The sequence below is a fragment of the Parasteatoda tepidariorum genome, unplaced genomic scaffold, assembly GCF_043381705.1.
Source record: "Parasteatoda tepidariorum isolate YZ-2023 unplaced genomic scaffold, CAS_Ptep_4.0 HiC_scaffold_419, whole genome shotgun sequence".
Taxonomy (NCBI): Eukaryota; Metazoa; Arthropoda; class Arachnida; order Araneae; family Theridiidae; genus Parasteatoda; species Parasteatoda tepidariorum.
Window position 1 is genome coordinate 1 of NW_027261748.1, and position 11,807 is coordinate 11,807.

Here is an 11,807-nt window from a genome sequence, read left to right on the forward strand (position 1 = left end):
CTTTTAGGTAACTTGGGGCAAGCCATGACTGTTGCTTATTTGGTCACGTGCTCTGCACTAAAAGACTTTGACACAGTATTGTTAAGAAGTACAGGTGAGCTAGAAGCCTAATGACCTAATAGGCAATGGCTGGCATTTGTTTAAAAATAATAAATAATAATAAATCGTCATACTGATCGACTATCACTTTGGGATCTTGGATGATTTGAAGTGCAATCGGCGTTTTTAAAATTATTTATCTTTTTGGCTGCTGGGAATCAAGTACAAGATACCAATTAGGTATCCCACTTTACAAGACTTAAGGGTAACTTAATTACCAGGAAAGTTATGAGTTATTTCAATTAACTTGAAGATTGGAGTTTTGTAATTTAATATCGCATTGAAATACTTCGGATACACAAATGAAAGATAAAACTTTCTAAATTCGATAAGAACATAAATCTATCATAATTCATGGCGGAGGGATTACCCTGAGCCTTGTTGATTATAGTGCCGATTTCAATCCTATCGAGGTGCTCGTGTCGATTTCAATTCTATAGAGGTAGACATCCTATAGAGTTTAAGTAATTAAAGTATATCGCTTAGGAAAACTATTAGAAAAAATGTTCGACAAGAAACTAGATTATTATTTTGGAATTGATAGCGATCTAAATGCAAATATCTAAGACAATACAACACGTATGGCTAATTACTATACACTGATTTCAAAGGTGCTTTTGACGACTTAGAATAAAAATTTGTCGATCAAGCATTTAAGAAACAAAACCCTATTCCAGCTTCGTGGCATAGTTTAAAGCATTAACATGAGTGAACTTAAAATGGACGAATAATAAAAAAATATTTCAAAGAACTGTTATCAATGATCTGACATAGATTCACTACAATGGTATCTAAAACATAATGACTTGTTAGAATCACAAGACATATATTCAAGCGTTTTAAGATTAACTCAATTTTTTTGCTAACATAGTTTCTCTACGGAAGGTAGAAATGAAACTATGAATTAACTCTTAGTATTAGTGTATACGCGACTTTAAAATAACTGATCACGACTTTCTTTCGGCAAAAATATACAGTCTTCAGAAACTTGAAAAGAAACCCTACTTATTTTATTTAATAACGGTCGTTGAACAGCCGACCCAATTTTGAGTTTACAACTACTAATGCTCAATATATACTAACTACTAATGTTCAACTACTAATGCTCAATCCATAATCTTGTAAATTTGAACCCAATCTGAAAAACAATAGAACTTTTGGAGTTCCCCTGTTTTCTGGATTGGGTTCAAAATTGCAATTGTTGAATATCGGTAGTCGCACCCAGAATTAATTCGGCTGTTTAACAATGGTTGCATAGAAAAATATGTTTTTTGAGATAAAATCCGAAAGTAGTAAGTTTTCGTTACAAAATCTAAACTTCCTAACGGGTGGTTGTAAGAACTCAAATCTGCTCTTAATTGCAATCAAATCAACATCAGATATGGATTAAATTTCTAACTCTTTCTTTTTGGAATTGAAACCTGCTAGAATGTTATGCTAGTCCTACCCTCAAAACCAATTTTTTTAAGAATGATTAGAAATCTGTGCATTCTCTTGTTAATTATCGTAAAATGACTCAAGTAAGACAAAAATAATTTTTTTTTCTATTTCGGTGAAAGATTTCGGAGATTAGCAGAAAAAAAGTGTTTTCTAACGCAATATCTCTTTCACAAATTAATCTTACAGGAACCTTAGATTTAGACTGTGACTTCTTTTCTCACTTATTTGTCGTATATATATTATTTGTGTTATTTTAGATAAATATGTTCAAAAAATAAAGGCTTAAACTTTTATCTTGATTGTTCAGGGACATTCGTGTCGGACTAATAATAATTCGAAAACAGATAACAATAAAAATAGTAATCATTTAGTCGTAAACCCAGAATTGGTTAGCGAAAACAGAAAACAATAAAAATAGTCATAATTTAGTCATAAACCCAGAATTGGTTGCGCTGTTTAACGACGGTTAAATAGAAAAATATATGTTCTTAGCAATAAAATCCGAAAACTGTTAAGTTTTCGTGACAAAATCCAAACACGTGGTTGTAAAAACATTTTGGGAATTGAAACCTGCTAGAATATTATGATAATCATCCCATTAAAGCCAATTTTTTAATGAGTGTTGAGAAATCTGTGCATTCTTTTGTTAATTATTGTAAAATGACTCAAGTAAGACTGATAATAATTTTTTTTCTATACCTGTGAAAGATTTCAGATATTAGCCGAAAAGAAGTGTTTTCTAATGTAATATCTCTTTCATAAATGAATCTTTTAGGAATCTTAGATATGGACCGTAATTTCTTTTCCCACTTAATTGGCGTAAATCTTTCATATTTGTGTTATTTTAGATAATTATATCAAAGAAAATAAAATTTTAAAATTTTATCTCGGTAGTTCAGAAACATACCGGAAGGAATATTAATAATTCGAAAACTGAAACCAATAAAAATAGTCATCATTTCAGCTTACTTATGTCTATTTTCAACGAATGAAAGAAGCTAAGAGTTTAAACTTCAGTGGGAAAGTACCGTTAGTTTGTTCCAATTGGTACATTGCAATAGAATATCTAAATTCAGTTACTTTCAATTTCATTTTTCTACATTCAACATAATTACCAAAATACTTTTACAATGTAGTTATACTTGTAAAAAAATAAATAAAAGCTATATTTTTCAAGATTGATACATTTTTTCTTTTATACAAAATAGCGTGTCATTTTAAACCAAGCATACTTATTAAAAATTACAAAAATACGATTCAGAATACAAAAAAGAAGAAAATTAACTATTTTTTAATGGTATGGATTTCCTCTGCTTCAAGAGTAACTTAAATCCACAAATTTAACATTTATCTGAATGTGCATGCGTTTCGTCCAACAACTCTGAGGAGTTAGATAGATTAGGAACATAGATTGTTTTACAACAACTGCCGAATAAAATTGGGAAAAAGGAGGATGCAGAAATTTTGATATGTTTTGGGTGGTGGTGGAACATAAATGCAAAGTAAATGAAAAAATGCATCGCCCAATTTAATAAATTTTACTAGGATTGGTGGAATGTTCAAAGAATTAGTCCAAACATAACAAAGATTTATTCATGAAAGGAATTCAGATGATTGAGGTTGTACAAACGAATGTCCAAGAAGTACAAAAAGGGAAGCAGGGAAGGAAATAGAAGCAATGCAAACACTATTTATTCAGTACTGAAAGTTGGCAGAGAACTTAAGTTTTATTTGAGCAATTGTTTGAAGAAAAATTCTTAACCCTTGCATGCCTTCAACACATTCTAGTTTTGATATAATTATTTGATTGAAAAATGAAGATATGATGGAATAATATAAAGATATTATATAATGAAATAAAGAAGTAATAGATATGATAGAACTATAAGGCTCCAGCTATAAATTTTCTAAGACTTAAGGAGCCGTCCCCTGAAATCAATATAATCAGTGAAACAGCTGAGATCTGTGATGCGCAGGTAAAAAGAAAAAAAAACTGACTATATTGATGTTGCTATGCAATTTGGTACCAAACCTAAAATATAACTGTCTGGAGACGATTAGAAAGAATTCCTGCGATTCTGCTTGAGATTTAAAAAATTTTGTCACACTAAACCAAAATATCCATCAGGCGTCAAAACAAATATATTTCGGGTGCCACATACATTATGTTAAGTAGATGGCAAAACTCCTCTACGCACTAAAAAGTTTTTATTTTCAGAGATGAGTTTCCGAATATTGATGTATTTAGAAGAATCTCTTTTTTCATTATAATCACTTAAATAAACGTTTAGTTTAATACAGAAAATTCTAGTTCCATGTCAACACCAAAATTAGTTAGAGTTTTAATTAATTAGTAAAATCTAGATGTGGAAATATGCAATATCAAAATTTTTACCTACTTGCTTCAAAACTATTGTCAGATGATGTAGGTAAAAGATATAATTAAAAATCTAGAATATACATGGCAGAAATACATTTAAAACCACATGATTCTTTTTAAGGAATAATTTGATGCAATCCTCACCTCGTTTGCGATGAACTTTCTAAATATATTTAATATTTTTGCAATTATTTTTCTTAAGTCTGATGCAGTTGTTTGAAAAACAGTATTGTGATTTTAGAAAGAACTAAACACATTTAAAAAAGTTTTAAGTGACATAGCAGTAAAAGGTAGCAAGCCTATTAAAAAATTTCCATCCTAACTCTTCAAAGACGAAGTACAATATAAATATTGTACGTAGTCACCGAGAGTACAAAACTTTAGCTCGATGCTAAAGAGTGCTACGTAGCTTGAGCTGACAATTTAAGTCATGCATGGCTGTCAGGGTTGTTCATATGCTCCCTAGCAATTTCCAAGACACATGGGAGTTATTCTTCTATACAACTGAGCTTGAAATTAAATTTTGAATGAAGTTCCTTTTTATCCATCAAATTTTTCATTTTGTTTCTTTGATAAACTTCACAATGTTATTATTTATTGTAATGCTGATTTGGAATACGTTTTCACGACGTTACAAAAGAAAAATAACCTCGTTTTCAGTTTTGAACAGTAGTGTATGAACAAATACATCAAATTCTGAAAATGTTGAGAGAAAATTGAAGGGGATGCTGAGAATACGATTGCAAAGGTGCAAAAAGAAGATCTTTGCAAATAAGGGACTTTGCCATACACAGGAGTGTGTGGATAAAAGGTTAGAAGCATTATGTACCAGAGTTGCGCACGGCGAGGTAAAGTTAAAAATTATATTAAACATCATTCCTCTAACAGAGACCAAGTTTTTTGAAGGAAATATTTCCTTATTTATAATAAAATATTGCGGAATAGATTACTGTTAATAAATCTTTAACTTCCGAAACTACAGTGAGAGCTCTTTTAGTCGGATTAATTTCTTTTTCTCTAAGTTAAATGTTTTCTTAGTGCCGTTAAAATACATATTAAGCTAAAAGGTCGATATGGCATGGTAAATAAAAATAATGAGAGATTCGTTGTTTTCAGCCACAAATATACAAGAAACTGATATTTTCCTCTAAATTCAAATGTCTTATTTGTCATGATGCACATTGCTACTGTAAATGTAATGAATCTTTACCTTCTTAAGGGCTGCATAAGCTACAGTGGAGGCACCCATACTGTGTCCAAATAATACAGCTTTCGGCAAATTTACTACATTCATAAAATGAAAAAGATCATCCACATTTAAGGAGAAACTAAATTCATCAGTATATTCACTGTCACCGTAGTTTCTGGCATCATATGCATAGACCTAAAATAAAATGTGCAGTAATATAAACAAAGATAATATAGATTTTAGGCAATATCGGTACTCGGGGCATACGGGAAAGATTGTGATATGAAATAAATGGAATGCCATAAAAATATATTCTTTAAAATTGATTGGCATTTGAAGGAGCTTTCGACATTCCATAGTTGCGGCAAATATCGGAAGTATAATGAACCCTATAGAATTTTATGTTTAAACATCTATTTTGCTGCTGAGCAAGCTATCAAGCTTTAGAATTACACGTTTCTGTTTATCAGAAAATTCTCGAAGAAATCACTTTACCTTCAGACATTTTTTGGCGAGTTCTTCTCCTAAGTGCTCACCGTCAATATCGCATAAAAACAAAATTGGAATTCATTATGCATTCAGTTTTCTTTGTTAGCAGGGGTGTTTGTCGAAACACTAGAAAGACTGAACATTGCCGCATACCGACTGCTGCTCGCAAAAGCTCTTGAAAAGGCCATATTGGTCTTTTCCATGTAGGCCCTTTCCAGATATTTTAAGTGCAGCAATTTTCAGTCTTTCTAGTTTTTTAACAGATATCCCTGTTGAAAAAGAAAGCTAAGAAATGGCATAATATGAGAAAAATGGAGAAAAAAAACTTTATGAAACTTTTCAAAAAATTTCGATTTATTAAGAAGAAAAGCTATTAATAGAATTTCTTTCAGATAGTTCAGTGTATTGATAGAAACTAAATTCATGCAAAAAGTTTGATCTAGAATTCTAACTTATCACTGATAAATAAGAATTTTTGATATAATGAAATTGATATATTATATTTTCAGACACAATTATTGCATGTAACATTTCTACCAATATTTAGAAAAGTTTGTACACACTTGAAAAATAATTTATTGATAAGAAGTGGAAAATAATAATGTAAACAGGCAAAAATTATCAGCTATCAAATAATGTAAACTTAGAAAATTTATTAAGCTAAAAAAAAAGAAATATTTTTCACAAAAAGCAGGTTTATTTTTTCTTATTTCCCTTTAAATTCGCGTAACATTCCGTATAAAGTGTTCATTTTATTGTTGCAATGGTACAGTCTGCATGACTCCCAATTAAGTAAAATAAATTTTTTCGCAGATGCATATATACTTACTGTCTGACCTCGATAACAGAAATTATTCTCCAGTTGTTGTATTAATACTTATGGTATAAGCCCTATAATGGAAATTATTTCTTGATAGGTGATTTACAATGATCGTGGTACTTCCAGAAACTTTTAATTGAATTTAAAATTCTAATGCATCAGTTGTGGTTCTTGATAGCTTTGTTTGAAATAATTTAAGTCCGCAAAAGTTGGTGGCCAGTGAAGAAGAATGAAAAATATTGTTCTTTTATCTTAGACTGAAGTTTCCATGAATATTTTTACAAGATATAAAATAGTAATACATAGAAGTAATTGCATCAAGGAACATTGCATCAAGAGCTTATTGAAAAAATAAAGCAAAGTAAGATTTTAGTGAATTTCAGGAAATCAATTTCAGAGTGTATAAAAGCATTAGGATTCTCACATTATTTTTTTACAAATGAGAATCGCCTTATCAGAGAGCTTCCTCTATAATTTATCTTACTTATAATCGATTATGTCATATTTTTAATCCCCAACATTTCGGAATTTTAAAAATATAGCCAAATTTCTTCTTTATGCGTTTATGCGTAATGGTATATATATATATATATATATAAGTACNATAATTTCATTTTTAAATTTTTTTAGTCTAAATACAATGAAATCTACTAACGGAGCCTAAAAAGCTAAAAGAGTTTGGAGAAAAGTAATTATTCATATTCAAAAAAATAATTTTCAATCATTATTAATCAACTAAAAAATGACTTTATATATATATATATATATGTGTGTGTGTATACATATATATAACGGTAATAAATATATGCATAATGGTAATAAATACAGCACACCTAACGGTATGCTATATTTATTATCAATTATATTTAGATTAGAAAATTTCATTTTAAGGATATTTTTTTTTCTTAGAAAACCTGAAAAACTACACCATGTCCATAATTAAAGCTAACATAAGTGACCAGTCAGAATCAAAAACAGCAGTAAATTTCATGTAAATCGTGTGATGGCACTGTGAATTGATGGGAATTTTACTAGCGAAGCAATTTAGTTTCATAAACCCTTACCAGATAACATTTCATAATTTTATAGAGTGCTTATAAAAATTCTTCCTTTTTAAACCAAGTTTTTTTAAGAGATTACTGGTTGTTGTTGTTGTCGTAGAGCATTAAGGCAAGGGGTGTGATTGCTCCTGCTTTCCAGTGGCGCTACCTATGGCCAAGAATTCGATTTTAGCCACACCACTCTATAAATACACACACGCTTACAGGGTGGATCCATTCATTCATCCACAGATTGTAATTTTGTCCTGAGCCAGAGAATGATCAATCGCCAATTCCCTTAAAAGTTATTATTGGCCCCTTGAAGTATAATTTCTTATGGGAACATGGAGAACTTTGTGACCCGACAGATTTAACTACCCATTTACAACACGGGGAGTCTTCGCCCGGCAGGATTCAAACTCCCATTCTCAAGAATGAGAGAGCAAGGCTTTGCTAACCACGCTACCCCGGTCAAAAGATTACTGGGGTCAGACGCGTATTACTTTTAAAATCAACAAGTTCACACGATACAAAAAAATATTTAAATTGATATAACAGAATAAATAATATGCTCACATATTCTTACCTTTCTCCTCGATTTTTCGGCAATAATTGGAGCAGTGAGTTTCCACGTCTTTCTCTCCGATGCAAGCCCATGAACAAGAACTACAGGTGTTAAGTTGGGGTCACTGCCTTCAGTAGATTCATACAAATCATAAGATAAGTTAATAGGAACATAGCTGCAAAAAATTATTTTGCGAAATGAGAATCTCTAAGTATTAGAAAATAAAAGTCAAAGATGCTTAGTTTTTTCCTTCTAATATTGCTTAACGCCAGAGCGTTGCCCCTAATGTCAATCCAATGTCACTGGACACAAGTGTCAAGTTACAGTGATTTCCTAAGAAATGTGAATAAAATTTATCGCTCTTTTATCGCCAAATATAATCTCGACCACTTTTCAATTGAAACAAACTCTAACAGTCACAAGAACAAAAATAAGAAATGAAAAAATAAAATGATCCTGTAATCTACGTTTCTCAATTTAATTAAAATGAGAAAACAAATATAATTTTCTCAGACCTAAAACACAGAACGTACTATTATTTTGTTCTAAACGTCTTTCTCTCGCCACTCCATGGTTTTTGAAAGTGATGCTCTCTACGTGTTTGGTGAATAAAAAGTTAAATGGCATTTTCTTATTTAGTCCAATTGAAATACTGGTATAGTGCATAATATGAAAGTATAGTTCGTTCACCAGGAGTTGAGACTTGGCTCCACCTCCTCGGACGCAGAGTTCATTTCAGCGCGGGGGAGTAAGAGGAAAAACATCTCCGTTGTTGAAATTGAGACAACCCTTAATTTGCGCCAAACACAGAAAGTGAATTATTTTTCACTTACTTTGCTTTATCATCTGCTAATATACCTTTTGTTACACTAGCTAATTAAATATAGTTTAAATTTAAAAACTGTTGTTCTCCCAGCGAAATGTCTCATAAAGGACAAACTATTCACTCAAAAGAAAGAAATATCATAAGAAATAGTGTAAAATATCATCAAATTTATGAAATATTCATTGTTAAAAAAATGCACATAAAGTTTGCGAAATAAATATTTTTGCCAAACGATCGCCAAATAGCAACATTGTTCAGGGTTGCTCACAACCTTCTCCCAAAAATAGCGAAATAGTATCGTCGCATACCACGTGATGAAGGCGGAGCCAAGTGCCAACTGCTGGTGAACGAGCTATACCAAAAATTGAATACATAGTATTTTATCTTTGGATATGTTATCTTATTGTTTCTCATTATTTATTTTTTATTAGTTCAATGATTCATTTATTTATTTTATGTAATTCATTATTATTTTTTTTTAAAATTTGGATCTATATTAAAAGACAGCAAACTCTTTATACAAAGAAACAAACTTATTTTCGAGAAGTGCTCCTTGAATAACAACAACAAGCTGTCGGGCTAATTTATTTGATGAAATAAAATTCCCCTTGACTTTAATTGTTCAATCACCGAAAAAAAAGAAAGGAAAAAAAGATAATAACCTGAATAATTTCTGATCTAATGATTGGATCTTCACCTTCTAAGGCTCAATCTTAATGGTTCGAAGGAGTGACCACAAATATATTAATTAATTAGTGAAGACGATATGTTAAATTACGAAATAAGACTCAAAAACAGATTTTTTTCAAAATAAACACCTTTTTTACCAACGGATTTGAATTTCTGACTCCTAAAATATAGGGTGTAGCCACAATCTGGAAGATATGGGCCCCATAATTTGGTGAGTAGAGCAATCCAAATTTGGACCTCTTAATGTTAATGTAATCTTTGCGCAATTCCTCATATCTTGAGAACTTTTAAAGTCGATTGAAAACATTTTACACACTATTAGAAAATTCGTTTACCAAAGATTCGCTTACCCGCAAAAACTAATTTTTGTAAATGATTATTTTTTACTATTTTATTTAACAATAGTCGAAAAATTTTAATTGATAAGTATATATTTTTTGCATACAATTTTTAAAGTATGCAATCGTGCATATCTAAATACAAAATGTGAGCGAAATCGCGGGTTAAATAGTTACTGAGAAATTAAAATTTTGAAGTTGATAATAACTTAAAATTCAATTTTTTAGAAACTATTCGTCCGATTCTGCTGCAATTTTTTATATTGTCAATTAAAATTGCATTTTTTAAAATAATGTAAAAATGGTGTACCTCACAATTCAAAATTATGACAACTACTTTATGACTATTATTAAAAAAATAACATAAATTTACTAAAATTACTTTTTGCAAGGAAATATAATAGCTTTTATAAAAGCGCGCAAAAGTTTTTCTATGCGCTTAGAAAGTTCTCGAGATAATATAACGAAATACGCAAAAAGTAAAACAGACGTTAAGGAATCCGAACTTTGGATCGTTCTCCTGACCAAACTATTGAGACCATATTACCTAGATTGTGACTACGCGCGATATTTTTTTTTTTTTTTTGGNTATTGGGGGGGTTAGTAATCTATTTCCGTCGAGAAAAAGGTATGTTTATTCAGAGGAAGTAGGTTTTAGTGTCTGATTTCGTAATTTAAAATATCGCATTTATTAATTATCATATTTACGGTCACCACCTCGAGCGAGAAGATCATTAGAGTGAAAGTTATTCTGGGTGTCCTTTTTGTTTTTAGCACACTGTACATATGTTATCGCTAAAGTTTGAGAGCCGTTAATATGCACATAACCTAGCTAATCTGCAAATTAATCAGGGTGACCCAAGAATGCCCCCTCTACAGGAAAATAACAAATGAAACATTGTAGTGCAAAAGAAAAATCAGCGTAAACGACAAATTAATCAAAATTGAGATATTTACATATTTTTCATCTTCGTAAGCTAAACTACATATCTGAAAGAATTTTTTTTTAAGAAGTTGTTTCATCAGTTTTCTGAAATTTCAGCGTTTATAATATTAGCAACGGAAAGAAAATAGTTGACAAGTCACTTTTCTCGAAATCAATCGCTAAGCACTTGCATAGTCTTTCGTAGCAGTTGCATAAGCTGTATAGCCTTGTTGCTTGGAGTTAATAAAAAAATAAGCTTGATTCTGAACAGCTTTTGTCATAAAAATAAATGAAACAGTTGTGGCGAAATCATCGTACTTGATTCTAAAAGTTCATGCTCTGGCGAACCTAAAATATACAATCTACGCTCAAAGTAATTTTTGTTATCTATTTGAACTGAACTGAAGTTCAAGAAATAAATCGTGGTCATCTCAAACTTCGTTACCATCGAAACCATTGCGATACTTTGTTCTTTTTCTCTACTTTTCTTTACTTTACTTATCTCTTTTTTCGGTAACCTGCCTTACGTTTTTCTTCAGCTTTTACTTGTTCAATTATTCTTCTATGGTTTTAATTTTGTTAAGTTTTCATTAAAATTATGTTTAAATTTAGCATTTCTCCAAATTATTTATCTTTGGTGACAGACTCAACTGAACACGCAGACTCATAAATAACGCAGCCGTTTTCTCGCCAAAGATAAGTGGTGACCCGGACGTGATTTGCTCACGCAAGTAACGCCCACTTCGCAATCTCTTAACGGTAACGCCTACTTCGATGGATAGTCCACATTGAACAGTTGACTTGCTATTTGTGAATGCATTATTCACCTCCTGCGCTGTTGCTTCTCAGTCTCGTCTCGAACATTCACACATCGCCTACACTCTCAACGCCTGCATACTCTCGACTGCTAATGGCAACACAGGAACGACTTCGACTGTGATGTTAATACACCTCTCACATTCAGCACTCAAAAAATCCGGTGACTCTCTCCCGGTCTTTCACAAGT

At 31.2% G+C, this 11,807-nt stretch overlaps 1 protein-coding gene across 1 annotated transcript in view; it reads right to left on the reverse strand.

The window, feature by feature from the left end:
* Positions 1–5,158: 5,158 nt before the first annotated feature.
* LOC107451264 (sn-1-specific diacylglycerol lipase ABHD11-like) overlaps positions 5,159–11,807 on the reverse strand; it is a gene marked incomplete at its 3' end in the record, with an annotated part of 11,775 nt that continues 5,126 nt past the window's right edge. Inside the window, 2 exon segments of the mRNA XM_016067308.3 lie at positions 5,159–5,303; positions 8,044–8,197. Coding sequence (XP_015922794.2) covers positions 5,159–5,303; positions 8,044–8,197 — 299 coding nt within the window.